This window comes from Falco rusticolus, chromosome 2 (genome assembly GCF_015220075.1).
Source record: "Falco rusticolus isolate bFalRus1 chromosome 2, bFalRus1.pri, whole genome shotgun sequence".
NCBI lineage: Eukaryota > Metazoa > Chordata > Aves > Falconiformes > Falconidae > Falco > Falco rusticolus.
In genome coordinates this window covers 44007071-44023769 of record NC_051188.1, presented here as the reverse complement: position 1 = coordinate 44023769, position 16699 = coordinate 44007071, and the positions used below count along the sequence as shown (strand labels likewise).

The 16699-nt window shown below is 35.2% G+C and overlaps 1 protein-coding gene across 1 annotated transcript in view; it reads right to left on the bottom strand.

The window, feature by feature from the left end:
- Nucleotides 1-664: 664 nt before the first annotated feature.
- Nucleotides 665-16699, bottom strand: part of PIBF1 (progesterone immunomodulatory binding factor 1) — a 121112-nt gene continuing 105077 nt past the window's right edge. Inside the window, exons 17-18 of the mRNA XM_037377711.1 lie at nt 4361-4540; nt 665-2068 (exon numbers count right to left, since the gene is read on the bottom strand). Coding sequence (XP_037233608.1) covers nt 2012-2068; nt 4361-4540 — 237 coding nt within the window. The 3' untranslated portion in view covers nt 665-2011. The remainder of the gene's footprint in view (nt 2069-4360; nt 4541-16699) is intronic.

The window sequence follows — 16699 nt, the reverse complement described above, 5'->3', positions numbered from 1 at the left end:
AATACCACCCAGGATGCGGCTGGTTGGCACATTGCTGACCCATGTTCAATTTGTTGTCCACTAGGACTCCGAGGTCTGTTTTTGCCAAGCTGCTTTCCAGCCAGTACTGGCATATGGGGTTATTCCGTTGTAGATGTGGGACTGCAGTTGCTTTTGTTGAACTTCATAAGGTTCTTGCTGACCCAATTTCCAGTCTGTTGAGGTCCCTCTGAGCCCCTGCCAGCCAGTATATGGACCACCCTCCCAAACTTGGTATCGCCTATGAACTTGCTGAGGGATGCTACTATCTGCCAGTTGCCAGCTGGGTCTTGCATTGCTGGTCGCATTTCCTTGAGTTTGGTGTGCCAGCCAATTTTCCACCCACCTTACAGTCCCTATTTCACCAATTTGTCTAAAAGGATACTATAGGAGAACAAAATGTGAACACTTAAGATTCCAACTACTACCTTGCCCAAAAGCTCACAGTCCTTCTAGATACTACAATTTATTAATTATTGGGTGATAACAGACAAACGGGACAGTCTGGGAAATTAAACTACGGGCTATGAATCACATATCTATTACAAACTACAAAATTAGTATCTGCATATGGGAGCGGATTCACATGAAAGAGAACTTTTTGATTCTATTCACATAAAAATACAAGTTAGATAAAACCCTAGAGTTCAGGAAACCAAAGTTTATTCAGGAATGTCTGTACAGATAGGTATATGAGCCCAAACGTTTGTTTATTTTTTCCCCTGGTGAATACCAGTTAGTCTAATATAAGATGTTACCTCTGTCTACACATTTGGCCTCCCTTGCTCACAGAATGATAATTTTAAACTTGTGATGTCCAATTGCTAGCAGTTTTACATCACTCTCTCGGAATTAGGAAAAAAATAATACAGAAACTTAACTGGAGCAGAGGAAGTATTGCTGTGCTTCAAACTGCTGTTTGGAAAATGAAGAAAAGTGTATCTAGGAATCACAAGCTTGACATAGCTCAGTATTAAATAGTATTAAATAAATAATTATTGTTCATGTCCAGGTAGGAACAATGAAACAGTTGAAGAGATATTATCAAGGAGAAAGGAGGTAAGAAAAAGGAGCTTCCTCTTAAATGAAATCTGAGCAATATTTTCATTATACAGTCACTTAAACAATATCACCTGTATTTATGTTATATATAGAAATATACTATATGCAGTGAAAAGTGATTAAAAATATCAGAGACTTTTTCTATTGTGTAAATAGATGGTGGAGTGGAATAAATGAGTAGACGGTGTTGTTGGAAGATGGGGCTTATTTTCATATACTTAAATATGGCAAGTTAACCATTTCACCATTACATGCTACAGTACTCACACACTGTGGTTTGATTTTTATTATTCACTGATGTAACTACACTACAGCAAGTGTATCTAGCCCATTAAGTATCAGTGCTAACAATTAAGATGTATTTTATTGCTTCTTTAGAGTATTTTTAATGCCTGTTTGGTAGAACAAATGACATCACATGACAAACTATACAAATCAAGGCCGGTAAGAAATTAGTTTTTTTTCCACCTGACATGAATTTCCTTCATAGAAAGTAGGATATAGTCTGATGCTACCTCATGTATATTTTTAAAACTTCTATGAGCCAGAATAGTTGAAAGGAATGTGGCATAAGACACAGGGTCCAAGAAAAACAATATAAAAAAGCTGAAACATGCATTAATTTGACACTCTGAACATGCGTCCTTTAACTGCCCAGATAATAAATATGTACAATAGCTGGGGTTTATTTATCTTTTAAAATTCAAATATGTTAGTAAAATCATTGCATGCATTATTTCCACACATTTTATTCACATGACAGATCTACAAATTATTTTATGGTGTGTAAGATCGTTTGACAGATATAAAAGAACTGTTAAAACCAGAACAGTTGTTTACTTTTATGGTAAAAAGGGCATCATATGATGAAAATAACTTTCTACAAAGGAAGGCTCCTCAAAGGATTATTTTAAATAATTTTAGAAAAATGTTATGATGAAGTTTTCTTCTGCAGTTTCTTGTACCATACAGGTGCCTCTTTATTTGTCTGTAAAACAAAGAACGTTTTAATTGTGAGACGGTGAAAGTCAGAAGAAAAACATGTAATCTAAAGTCTCTTTCCTTTGTGATACATAGGATAAATATCACTATGTAGTTCATAGTGATAATTGAGTTCTTTGTTTAAATGCAGATAAATTAAAACCAAGACTTACCAACAGCATTCTGTGTTATCAGTATATGCTGATAATAAGTTATTATTACTACACAGCTGTATTAAAACCTCCTTATTTCTAGGTTACAAAAAGCAGATTATACAGTAAGAAGTAAAAGATTTTTTGTAAAATACCTATCACAATTAAGACATGAATCAACTGTGCCATAAATAGGCTTCATTTGAAATAGCACTGTCTGACTTTCCCGGTTGAAAAGGGGAAAACTTAGAAAAGAAAATATAGTTCTTAAAAAACTATTATTAAAACTGAAAAAAATCAGCAGTTTTATGACAGTGTAGAAAGTATATTAATTGCAGAGATTTATCTGTGAGCAACTTTTCCTTGCCTTCACAATCCTATGGGCTACTGCTACACAGTTAGGATTGCTTAACATTTTTTTGGCTTTGCTTAACATTCAGTGGTTGGTTGTATACAGAACTAAAACTAAAAAAATGGAGGTAGAACAATGTAAGGACTATTCTGCTTTCAGGGTTGGGTATAATCTTTTGCATTAGAGAGTACTTTCTCTTTTGTCTGTTGTCTCTAAACCTGTCCCTTTCTAGTTCTTTTTTTTGTCTGTTCTATATTAGTTCTTTCCTCTGACACTTAGTAACTGTTCAATTTAAAAACCTACTTTATTCAGCTGGCCTTGTGGTGGGAGTTCTCATCACATTTTAATCTCCATCTTTCTTTCATTTTGAAGATTTCAGTTACAAAAATAAATCTGTTTTATTTGTGCAAGCTTTTAAAATTCTAGAAATTGACCTAAATTGGGAGGATTTTCACAGGGCTACTAACTTCTTTCCCTGTCTAAAAAGCTCTGCCATCTGCCCATTTTGGATCCCTGCTCCAAAGTCTGAAAAGACTAGAATTTTTCAAAGAGAAGTTGCTCACAATTTCTAAATGTAAAAGAATTTTTTCTAGATTCCTACGCCATTCCCATACCCCTAAGTACAACAGGACAGATTAAACACCAAAACTGTGGATCATCTACACAACCTAATAGTTAGCTCACATTTTGGCTGTTTTGGATCACTGAATAGCTCTGTCAGGAAAAGTTTGAGCAGTATGATTTAGCACTACTGAAAGGATTGTGGATGAGACTACGCTGGGTATGCCTGTGTTTAGTCTCGTAACACTACCCAAGCAAATTTTGAACCCCTAAAATCCTCCTATGCCCTCATATCATGTCCAAGAGATGCAACCATTTCCTACATTTTGTATTATAAAAACGGTATCTGATGTGCTGCAATACAAACCTCATATTGTTTAAAACACTGAATTTTAAAAGTACCCACCAGGCAAAAAAAAACCAACCAACAAACAACAGAAAAGAAAAAAAAAATTATAGATGTATATTTGGACCAAAATAGCACACAGGCTATGCACTGTGGATACAACCAGTCCAGCCTAGAGAAAGGCAGCTTCAAGAAGTATAAATAAGAGTAATGATTTGTTTTATGATTCAGCATTGCAACTTGGCTTTCTTAAATGTATCAGGTCAGACACAGTCACCGTTTTCATGAATACTAGAGGCACTAAATTTGAAGCAGGCCACTTGAAATATTTAAGTCCGAACATCTAGTTTCTAAAGGAATAAACCAGATTTTACAATATCAAGTACCCTTAGTAACAGAAGTGATATCAATACTGGGCATGTTTTTTTTAATATATTTTTTGATATATATATGCACACACACACATTAATACATATATAAGTGAACATAAGTATACATAAATACACCTATTTCCTCACTTCTGCTCCTCAATAAATATATGCACATATTCAATTCATACATGATCTGGGTAGATTTAAAATTGTATATGTAGTCTGTGGATCCCTTTGGTTATTAAAATTTTGCTAACTACTCAATGTTGCAATATTATAATGGGATTTTTAAAAAGATACAGTTTGCTGTGAACTTAAGATGCAGAAACTACCAAATAGATAAATAACATCATAAACTGTAATTCATCTCCTCAACATTGACCATTCCCATAAAGAGCTGCAAGTATTCAGCTGAATTAGTTATACATCTCCTTGAAGTATTAACCCACATTTTTCTTTTTAAAAAGTGAGAATTATCAAAAAAGTGTATGGCACTTACTCTTATCATAGTACTTACAAATAACGTTGGCTTAGGTGTAAATATATTTTCTTCTTCATGCTCTGGCAGCACTTTTACTGAAGGATTTGATTTGCTTTTTGCAGTCACACTTTTTACATCAATAGGAGACTGAGGTAAATTTTGTTCATAGCGTTTACCATGTAGATTAATTAGAATCTGTTTCATTGTGGCTAGTTCCTATAAACCCACAAAAAAAACCAGTCAGTGCTAAGTTATTCAGTAAAATTACATTTGAACCTATTAAATATTTATTTGTTAATAATATATTTATATTCAGCAAACTAAATGTGTAAATGGATCAGTAAATCTAATAAGCATGAACATATACTTGTCATAATTAATACAATTATTAATTGGACACTAGTAAAAGTAAGAAAATAAAAAAGGCAGATAGGATTTATTAAACTCAAATTGTGTGTTGCTTAAAGGCTGTATAACAGAACATTTACTGTGTATTAAGGAACCCACTATCTCTTTTAACTTAAGCTTCAATTTAATGTAAAAGAATTCTTTTGAATTTGTTTTGCCAGGCCAAGGCAGTTTACAAATCTAATTTGAACGACTGTGACAAACTGTACTTTCAAGTGCTAGGTCTTGCACAGATGTCTTATAAATACATTACTAGAGATACATATCTGTGTCTTTATATCCAGATCAGAAAAGAAAAATCAATGAAAAACCTTGTCCTGGTTTGGGGGGGCAGGTAGGGGGGAGTAAGCGACTGAATGGCTGCATGGTATTTAGCTGCTGGCTGGGGTTAAACCACGACAAACCTTAAGAGGACACACAACAAAAATGAGATCAGTGTGGGAAAGAAACGTGAAAAATTAAAGTTCCAACATAGGAAAAAAAAATACAAAAGCATATAGAAATACAGACTCTTTTTGGATGTTCTAATAATTTGCTTTGGTAACAGTTTGGATTAATTTAAAAAGTAACCTTTTCTTGCCACTTCACAACACAACAGATTACTCAAAATGTATGGTAGAGTGGAAAGGAAAAAACACAGTATTTTGTGACTTTAGATGGACATCTTTTGTCATCTTGCATCACCCACAGCCTAATGTTCTCCCCCTTCCACATCTAATAGGTGTAATTACTATAAAATAAGTTACAGAATTTAAAGCATTATTTGTTTTATTATTTATTGTACTGTTATTATGTAGAGCTTTCATTATTGCAGAACTAGAACAGCAAGGTTAGTAGCAAAGCCTTTCAAAGTAAATTGTAAGACACTTTTACATTTTTTAAACTACTAATGGTTTTGTTTGCTTGCTCTTTATAAAAGCTGTTGTCTTCAATAAGCAATACTGTTAACATATTAACATTCTATATACTTAACATTCTCTCTTATCTCTCAACCAGAACAGGGTAAGTCATATTTATAGCTGAATGACAAACATTTGTTATATCTTACCTATTTCTTAATACTTGCCAGAAAATTACATTGATGCACATGCCATTTTCATTGCACTATTAGTAACGGGTTAAAAAAACCCCTCAGACTTTTCAAACACTCCTGCCATATACCTTCTCTGTCCCCTGCTGCCTTTAATACAAGATAAAGTCAAAAGAATTGTATTGTTGCCTTTAAATTGTCCCACACTAACTCAGTTATATGAATGGATGTTACACTCCACAGACCAGCTTATTGAGTGCACAAACTGTTCTTGTATCTCAGTCATTTAATATTAACTATTTGCATAATTCAGCCATGTGTGGTGGCATGTTGAAACAGCATGACTGCAGAGCAGCTGTTTAAAAGGACTGCACAGTTGATGCCAACATGTATTTCAAAGTTGTAAACTCTGCAAAGATGTTGCCAAAGCAACACATACACAGAATTTCTTGATGAAAATAACTCAACCAAGTATACAGCAAATAAATACACCATCACAGGAGATTAAATTGTACATAAACAATGTTTTGACATTAGCAAGTGCTGTTCCTATACTCAAACTGCTTTATTCTGTGGACCAAATAGTTGCACATTTGAACAAGGCAGAACCCAAAAATGTCACACAGATTTATTTCAGAAACAAGACTTGAAACCTGTATGCTTAGGGTCATATTCTCTTGTCTCGAGATCTACCTGGCAGTCTAAAGTCTTCTCTACGTCACAGAATCTGTCCTGTACTTGACAGCCTTGTCTGTTTTCAGACTTGGAAAAGGCTAAAAGGCTGCAGAGTCAGCTCTCACACGAGCTTCCCCTGTGACAGGAGAATTCTCTGATGTGAAGCTATGGAAAGGAATGACAGGGAGTGGGGATGACAAATTAGCCCACAATGAATAAGTTATTTGGCATCACAGCCAAGTTTATAATGAAAATTTAGCTAAAGTTGCCTTAATATTTGTTCTAAAATGTTTCCACATTTAGTGAGAAAGGCCGTAACAAACTTGGCAAAATAGCACAGAAAACACTGAATCCAATAGCATCATTGGTATGTTTACTGCTAAACAAGAAACAAAAACTGGCCCAAAACAAAAACATTTGCAAGAGATTTGCTGTTTTCAGAAAAGGAAGTACTTGAAATAAAGTTCTGTCTTGAGCAGCAATATTTTACCCATCTCTTTAGACTTCCCTGCTCCTGAACACAATCTTAATTCTCAGCTTCACTTTTAAGTTCTAAATATAGAATCATTAGTACTATCTGCTACTGTTAGCATACTACCATGATTCAGCCCAGCTGGTCCAGAAAGTAGCAAGGAAAAAGCAGCTCTGGACATCGTGCTTTGCAGAAATGTGAACTTTTCCCAGTGTAAAAAGGACCTTGAGAAAAAAGGGGAAAATAGGTATATGGTTCAAAACAGACGGGAAGAATCTTTTGTGTAGAAGTACACGTATTAGTTTCAGGACAAGCTAAGTAAAGGAAGATGTGAAGAGAAGTGGGTGGTTAAAATTTTTATATGTTTCTACTGTGTCAAGTCCATAAGTCCTTTGTCCAGCAGAGATGTGCAAATTGTTTATTTATAGTATTCACTTCAGTTACTCAGTGTACTGTAGAAGCAGCATTGCTAAAGCTCTGTATTTCCCAGTTTATCTGTGGAATTATTTGGTCCTTGTCACATTCGCTCCTGGATGTACAAGCAGCCATGCTATGCAAGCTGTGTCATTGTTGAGGCTTCCAGGTCTGAGGGCTTTGGCTTTGGAAAGCCAGACAGCAATCCTTCTTGGGATGACTATGAGTACTAACACCCCTGAGTGGATTCACCCAGCTCCTCTCTGTGCTTGCTTTTACAGCTTTGGTCTCATCACTGTCCCAAACTTTGACAACACAAGCACCCATGCCCTGCTTACACAGTATTTGATGGGGAACAATGGGAGCAATGTAGCAGGAGGTGAGGTAAGGTAAAACGTACTGCATTCCAAATAGCATCAGAAAAACTTACTTGATCATTTCCATTTATTTTTGGTACTGCGGTGTCCAACAACCTTAGATAACAATAACAAAAGCAATTTTGTGCTTAGGTACAAAGGATAGGCACCAATCTTTTTGATAGATCATAGAATGGTTGGGGTTGGAAGGGACCTTAAAGATCATCTAGTTTCAGCCCCCCTGCCATGGACAGGACACCTTCCACCAGACCAGGTTGCTCAAAGCCCCATCCAGCCTGGCCTTGAGCACTGCCAGGGATGGGGCATCCACAGCTTCTCTGGGCAACCTTTGCCAGCGCTTCACCACCCTCACAGTGAAGAATTTCTTCCTAACATCTAATGTAAATCTGCTCTCTTTCAGTTTAAAACCATTACCCCTTATCCTATTGCTACAGGCCCTACTAAAAAGTCCGTCCCCATCTTTCTTATCAGCCCCCTTCAAGTACTGAAAGGCTGCTATATGTTCATTAATTAAAATGTTTTATGTTTGGGGATTTTTCCCTAATTCTACCTTGTTAATTTATTAGGCTGAATGCTATCAATGCTGCTGTTGTGGAACTCCTACAGTCTACAAAAACTGTGTATCATATTAAAATCGTCAGGCTTTGAAGCAGTGTTAAAAGAACCAAATCAAAGAAGTGTCAACCATTTTTAAAAGGTAAAGTAAAAAAGGCAAAATAGTTGGATGCTATCTGCTCATATTACTCATATTTCAGAAGAATCTGAGATTCTTATGACAATGTTTGATCTTGAAGCAAGTAAAAATAAGTTCGGTTTTATTTAAAATTGTTTTAAACTGTTTATTATGGATAACTGAAATAGTATCTAGAAAAATGGAGACTGACGATCAGTTTGGGAATATGAAGGGTAAAATTTGATTCCTTCAACTAGCAATGCAACTAGAAGATAGAGATGAGCAAATGCAAAAATAAAGCATGCCTGATATAAAATATAAATGTATTTTGAGTTAGAGATACTATAAAAGGATCTCTGTTAACATTGGTTTTGTTGTCCTTGATACATGTTCAACATACATGCACCAGAAAAGCATCATATTTTCCTAATTCAGTACTAAAAAAATTGAAAATCAGTATAATAATAAATATTATAACAAAATCGTAACTTACATAATCAAAACAAAATGAAAAATATTTGCCTGATACGGAAAAGGATTGAGGCATAAAAAGGAATGCTGTTTTATCAAGTAAATAACTGAAGTATATAAAAAAAATTCCCACATTACGCAGAACAGATATTTATCAAGATAGTAATTCCATTTCTTTTCAGTGGATTGTCAAGAAGTATAAAGATTTTTCTTCTTACTGTCTCGGTCATCTAACTATAATCAAAGCAAGAAAGAATCATGTCTGTGCGCTTGAAAGCTTGCAAAGGCACTTAACATTATATATGTCTACAATTATAATAAATATGTAAATTTTTATAAGCAGTTAAAATGATATGTATATTTATATATCATGCTCTGGAAGGAGATGCAAAATAACAGTCTCAAGAAAAAGCAACTGGCTTACAGGAATCAATTACATCAATGTCAATTCTTATGTTCTTATGGCAGGGATGTCTTGTACCTTCAAATAATCTCCATACAGTGATCTTGAAAAGAAACTTTACATAGATCTAACTGAACAGTTGGAAATACTCAGTAGGAAGAGACATTTACCTTTCTGGCCTTAAGATAAGTCATTCTGGTGGTAAATTTAATGTTTTTTGATATCACTAAAATCATCACAGAAGCAGCCAACGGATGTCAGATCCATTTGGCTCCTTCCTCATGCAGTAAAGCCCATGGCTAATGCACTCAGATAAATACCCTCTAAAGCAAAAGTGACCCTAACAATAGCACATACAGTTAACTGTGCCTTTACCGTGATAAATAGTACTCTACTTCTAGCTTTACATACAGAATTTATTATTGCAATCTTCACCTTGTATTAGAACTCCATTTTGAAGCAGAGAACTTGTACCGTGGAAACTAAACAAGAAATTGCTGTCCTAGAAAATATATCAGGTTCTGGCAGCACCAGTGAATTCTGATGACTGACAAGCATTCCCAGAGAAGAAAACAGCATAAATTCACAGTAAAAGAATGGAAACACAGAAAAGGCACTAAATACTATGATTTTTAATCAAGAAAACCAATCTCACTGACAAACCCAGAAAAATCAGCTGAAGGAGGGATAAAAACAGAGGTCTGTCTCCCTCAAAGGTGCTGATCAAAATTTAAGGTCTGTCAGAATTTGTGAGTCAAGCACTAAGTTAATTATTTTAGATGTGTGTCCCCACCCCCGATCTGTAAATCTTCTGTACTGTTAAAGTAAAGCATGCATATTCAGGATCTCCTTTGGAAGGCTTGTACTCCTCACTTTAACTGCCATATGGTCCCCATGTGGTTAAATTATAACTCAAAATAAAAATACGTATCCAGTCTGGAGAAACTTGAGAGATTACTGTCTTTATGTCCAAGAACAGTTGACTGTTCAGCCCCCCTTGCACAGAGGGGACTGGAAAAAAAACCACTTCATGAGAGCCTTAGTGCATTACCCCTTGAGTCCGGAGACTGGACTCTTCTCAATGTGGGAGCCAAATAGTAGGTTTGAGTTTAGCAATCTGGTGACTGTTCTGGCTATATTAACTTCTAAAATAACTTCTAATAACTTCTAAAACAACAAAAACAATAGCTAGAATAGAACATGCAAGTGAGGGAAGATAGCCATACTGGGATGAAAAACATGTTCGTGCTAAGTCAATGTAATCTGTCTTCACATGCACGTATCCTCCCATTTAGACAGCTATTGTCTTCAAACAACAAGTCAGTACAGGGAAAAGCAGAGTTCAGAAAGTGAGGTTATGGGTATGTTAAAGAATACTGATTTGAGAAACCTAAAGTAGCATTTAAGAATGCTATATCCATTTGGTAGTGTTTTGTAAAGAACATATTTCAGAAATGATTTCTCAAGTCTCTCAAGAATTAAAAGTTCATGTTCAATACAAAAATGTTCGTGGAGGATTCTGAGGAAAAAAAAAAAGTAATTTTATACTTGCTGTAACTCCTTCTTGAAAGAAAGTGATCTCAATCTGGAAAACGGTAGGGCAGGGTGGTTTAGGAGGAACCGTTTTCACAGTTGTCTGTCTCAGGGTGTTCAGTAGGGTCAAGCTTGATGGGCATATAAAGTGATGGCAGAGAAAATACTAAGGATAATGTCTTCTATGAAGTCTGTGCATTTTCTTATTTGCATTCCTCTTAGATTCCTACTGTGATTTCCTGTGAAAGTAAAGGTGTGTTAAAAAATTAAAGCTGTGTCATTAACAGCTGATACTAAGATGGAGAGGGATCTCTGTGAGAACTGGTTGCAGCTCAGCTTTGGAACAAGAACATGTGATCAGATACTTGTTTGGATTTCCTCATGTTGACCTTTAGATATCTTCAGTAATAATGTTTAAACCCAGGCAAACTAGCTTGTCTGATTCCTCTATATAGCTGTTGTTGAGAAATTCATAGGTTACAATTGATTTTGCTGATTTTACATGAGGATATGGCAAATAATACCACAATAGTGCCTTTTTTTCTTTTCTGACTACAAATCCCTAGAAAATTTTCAGATGTAGTCATCTCTACTACAGATTTTTAAAATTAGGCAAGATCTATCTCTGCTACTTTGTCACTTGACTTAATAAACGACTTCTCAGATCATCTTTACACTGGCAGTACTCTTTTATATCATTGGAGTGCTCCAGTTAAAATGGAGGCAAACAAACAGAGTCTTCTGTACAGATTGTTGGCATAGAACACCAAGCCTCTGCCATATTTCTGGAAAACAACAGAGCAGAGGACTGAAATCGAACCTAGGTCCACCTTTCAATATATGCAATGACTTGCATACAGCACTTTGAAGAAAAAAGTGTGAGTATGGTACTCTAACTTTGAAGTGCACTTAAGAGAAAGGAGACATATATGTGTCATTACCAAGGAATGAGACTCTTGAGCAAAAGTAGTATCTAGAACGCTCTTTAGAAGTACTGGCTGTTCACACAAAGAATTACTTTAGAACTGTTCTTCATGGGATTTATTTCTGCCAAACAGCTAGAGACACACAGCAGAAGGGCTATAGCCTATAACCCGGAATGAATTACTTGTCTCCCTTTGTTGGCTGAAAGTGGAAAAAAGGCCAACACTTTTAGCATAGAATTAACAATACTGGACATTAATATTAATGATGACAAAGTGTGAAATAGTATAAAGACACTACAGAAACTCCATTTTGATGAGACAGCAAAATGAAGCAAACGGTAAGTCAGTCCATTCCACTAATAATGCCTGCAGATGGACAGGATGCAGTGGCACGAATGGTGCAAGTTCAGCTTCAATAGTAGAAAGCTCTCGACTTGTGCCTATCAGGAGTAGAACCTACAGGCATAACAGAGCTCAAAGACTTTAACAACCACCTATGCAATTGAGAAAACATCACAAGTCATGGTTTAATCCCTCATGTAAGACAGAGTGTACTTGAGAGAGTTGCATCCTCAATTGCAGCTGTAGTGGAAATATGAAAAGTCAGCAAGAATTCTGGTGTGAGCTTTGCACATATGGCCATCTTAGGCACACGGATACACACTGTAAAGCTGGAAACTGGAAGACAGTATGAAATGTACTGATCAAACAAATGAACCTGATAACTGGGTGGTGGAAAGATGCCAGACCATATGCAGAATATGTTGATAGCTTCTCTGCACTACACTTAATTCAGGAGTTCTCTGTATCCCAGTGCACATAAAACCATAAAATAAGCTGACAGATCTGTGACTGTACGGTCTACAAACTAATTCCAGTTTTATAAAGTGAATGCATTAGAACTATGGCAACAATAAAATGGCCCAGTCATTGCAATGAACAGCTACTGTCTTTTTATATACATAAGAATCTCTGCCTATTTCAGTTGTAATTCTTAGGAGTTGAACTTGCATGTGAAATTCTGAAAGTTTTTTTGCATTTTGTATTGAAGATCAGAAATGATTTGCAATTATAACTAGGACTATATCCCCAAATATTTTTTTTAATCTGATCCATTGTAACATTAATTTACTCAAATTCAAGTTTAATAAAAAGTATGCTTTCTTGAGTAAGTCCTACTTACAGGAGACAGATGCTAAAAATACTAAAATGTCAAAACAGCCTTATTCCCATAAATTATTATGTAGAAGTTCCTATGTTTTCTGAGAGGGTAACATTTTAGTTTGATTCTCCCTGTTTTTTCTTACAGAGTATTTAAATTCAATTTCCACTTGATAATATTCAAATGTTACCATAAACTGAACAGAATTAAAATTTTTACACTGCTAGATAAGCAGCAGAATGTGATGGAAATATTCATAGCCAATACAGGAAAAATGAACACAACAGAGCATTGGCTAAATATTCAGAAAATCTGAACAATTTCAGATTGCTCAACAGCCAACAATTTCTTGTTTAAGTGATTATCACTTTAACTGATTCTGGCTCTCTAAAAACCGTGTAATTTAAAATACACATGCCAATTTCATCCCATAATCCATAAGTAAGTTGCATTTTGCCTATGAAACTTCTTTGAAACTTCCTATTTCTTAAGAGCAAAAAATGTATTTAGATTTGACTTATATTAACTGACATTATTTTTTTGTAGAATCTTAGAAATCTTATACTAACAGGGTTTAGTAAATTGCTCAGTAGAAATCACCATTTCATATGCAATTGTTTAGTTATACCACTGTGAATAGAAGGATAATTCTTTAAAGAATATATGTGAAAACTAGTAAGACATTCTGAATAATACAGCTCCAAGAAAAGAATGAACGCACTCAGCTGTAAAGTCCCTCCTCTTCCTACATTCAGTACTATTTGGAATTCAAGTTTTATTAAAGCTTGACAGCAACAAAACAAGTAACAAAAATGAGAAATACTGCTTAGAAGCACATTTTTCCTTGTAAAAAAAGAGCCAGAAACTTCTCAACACTCATTTAGCAATGTAAATGTCACTTTGTTTCTCCAAGCTTTAAGCTGAGAATAGCTCCAGGGCTTACTTGTGATGCAGAAATGTCCCTGTAATCTACTTAGAAAACATGCAGAACATTAATAGAAACTAGAATCTTGGAACATAAACGTAGCATAAGAAAAATGATAATTACTCTGTGGCTTAACATTTAAAAAGAGAGCTAAGCATTGTACATCAGCATTTTTTTTATATAAAACAAGTTGCAGCACATAGATGAGCAGGAAGTCATTCACTTTAGAAACACAAATAATTTTGGCGTTATCATGTACAATCTTTTACACAGAAAAGAGGGGAAAGAGGCAGAGCTAGAGACTGTTTGAAGGCACCTGTTACCAATCACTTCTTCTCAGTCATGTCTTCCCAACCCCTGCAGATACCCCTTCCTTCCCCTCTCCCCCAACAAAGCAGTTTTATTCTTTTATCCACTAAGCTTCCACCCCTGATTAAACACGTACTGCCCTCCCTCTGATGACTCCAAAGCTTTTTATGAGCCTCTGAACTTCTCTCTACCTCTGTTTTTTGCAGATGGCAGCTGTTGCTGCTCTCCAGGTTCCTATATCCAACACATTGGCTTTCATTCCTAGGTTGCTTCTAGTCAATCTTCAGCATGACTTAATTACAGTTAAGGATACTATTAGCCATACTTAAAAGTATGACTAATAATGACATGCTGAAGACTCATCTGGAAACCTCAAGGTCATGGCTGAGAGAGAATGAAACTGTGGGTGTAGAGAATTTAGCAGTGAGGGGCATTCCCCAAGGGTAATACAAAAGGAAGAAAGATAAACATGAGAATATAGGAGTAACCGGTCAAAGTAAGTTAAAGCACAGATACTTCGGGAGACCTTGCTTGGCCTCAACAGAGGAAAAGAAGAACAAAAACACCTGTCTTTTCTTTCATTTTTGTGGGCCAGGTAATAGGATAATTATTGAGAATTAATAAGGTTTTGTGCAGGACATGACATTAGATGAGTATGTGCAAGCACAGACACGACTAGATTCTCAAACACTGGAAACAAAATTTTGGAACAATGTCATGGAATTGCAAATGCTTCTGATAATTCATGTGGCCATGTTTAAAGTCTAACATTCATCAAGATTTATATAAATCCTCAGGAACCTTAGCCTGATTTGTAGAAGCTCTTGGAAAACTCTTAGAGCAATTAACAAACTATGCATATCCTAATAGGACTAATTAGTAACTGTTCTACCTGCTTGATCACGTGGGCTCTCTCCAGTCTTACACACACGTGGAAAATGCATTTGGCAACCACTTATTAAAAAACAAAAGAAGTCAGGTTTTCTACATTTTAAAGATAATGAAGTAACTATTTTCTGTTCTTAACTTCACCTTTCTCTCTCTCACTTGTTCTCTTTTTCTGTGTCCTTACTTACTACCTTCACAATGCTGCCTTATGTTTCTCTCCTTTTCTTGCACCCCATCAGATCCTCTGTTTGCTTGGACAAAATAAGCTACATTTTTAATCTCATTCACATAAGCGCTCCAGCCTGCTGTGATTTTTTCCCCTCTTTTTTTTTCCAGAAAACTTAATATAAAATATAAATAATATCCATTCTACAGTTCAAATTAAAAAAAACACATTAGATTTCATTTTTAAGAGACTCACAGGACTTTGAAAAGTGACCTTTTTTCAGGAGATGTGGATTAAAAAAAATGAATGTAAATTTAAATTCTCAGAACAATAAAAAGTGAAAACATGATTTGCTTCTGATACTACTTTCAAATTAAAATCAGTTTATATATAAGAAGATGACTTGGAGAAAAGAATTTTTGTCTAGTTAGGAAAAACACTAAGGAGATTTTCTTTTCAGGTTTTTGAACTGAAACACATAAGGAAAGAATGGTTGTGATTAAGGTATTGCATTAGGACATGTGAACTCTTAACCTCTACCACAAACTCTGGGGAGTTTTGGATAAAACACCATTTCTTTCATTGTGGTTGTTGCTTCTGCAAAATGGGTAGTGATACTTTGCTGCTTTAAATTCTGAGAATAATATTTGTGAGGTGTTCACAAATGTGGTGAAAGGCAGAGAAATACTTAATTATTAAACGGGATTATTCTGACATATTGTTAAGAAACTGCGAAAACCTGGAAAGGGGGAAAAGATAAACATCAGGTTTACTCATAAATGGGGAGTTACACATAGGATTTGGAAAGCTTCTGACCTGCCAATTGGAAAATAAATTCAACATAACAGTCACTTAGGCAATTAGCATTTTAATATTAACCTGGTAGACTATTCTCAGCAAGAATCACTCAATAAGAGTTTTTTAAACTTTAGTATGTTTTTAAAATAATAGGAGCTTGCAATGGATAACAGAAATAAATTTTAATCTGCTCTAGTTGAAGATTAATACCAACTCAGGTACACATATTTAGAAAGATTTACCACTCAATGCAAGCGACACAACAATTTACTGACATAAGATAACCAGATTTAAGTAACCAAATAGCAATTAAATCCCATGTGTCTACATCCATTTAACTAATTGATATAAAATAGGTTTATTTAAACTACTACTACACGTTTTCTACTTTGTCCCATAGCAGATAGCCAGAGCCTGGTTTCTGGTTACTAACTTCACATGAAGAGCTTTGGCACAGTAACACATGAATGTGCCGATAAGGCAGGTGACTAGTTCAGCAAGTTTACATTCTATCACTTGTATGCACAGCTGCTAATGTACCACAAGTGCACAGATGTATGAAGGAGGTAAAATATCAGCAGGTTTTCATATAATTTTAACCAGTATACAATATTTATGTGCTGATAAGTGATCATGTCTGCATAAACAATTGCATTATAAGAAAATAATGAGTATTATAAACAGCCTTCATTTGCAGTGTTTATGCCATAAATTTTACCCTTTTATTTCTCACTAAAATAGTTTC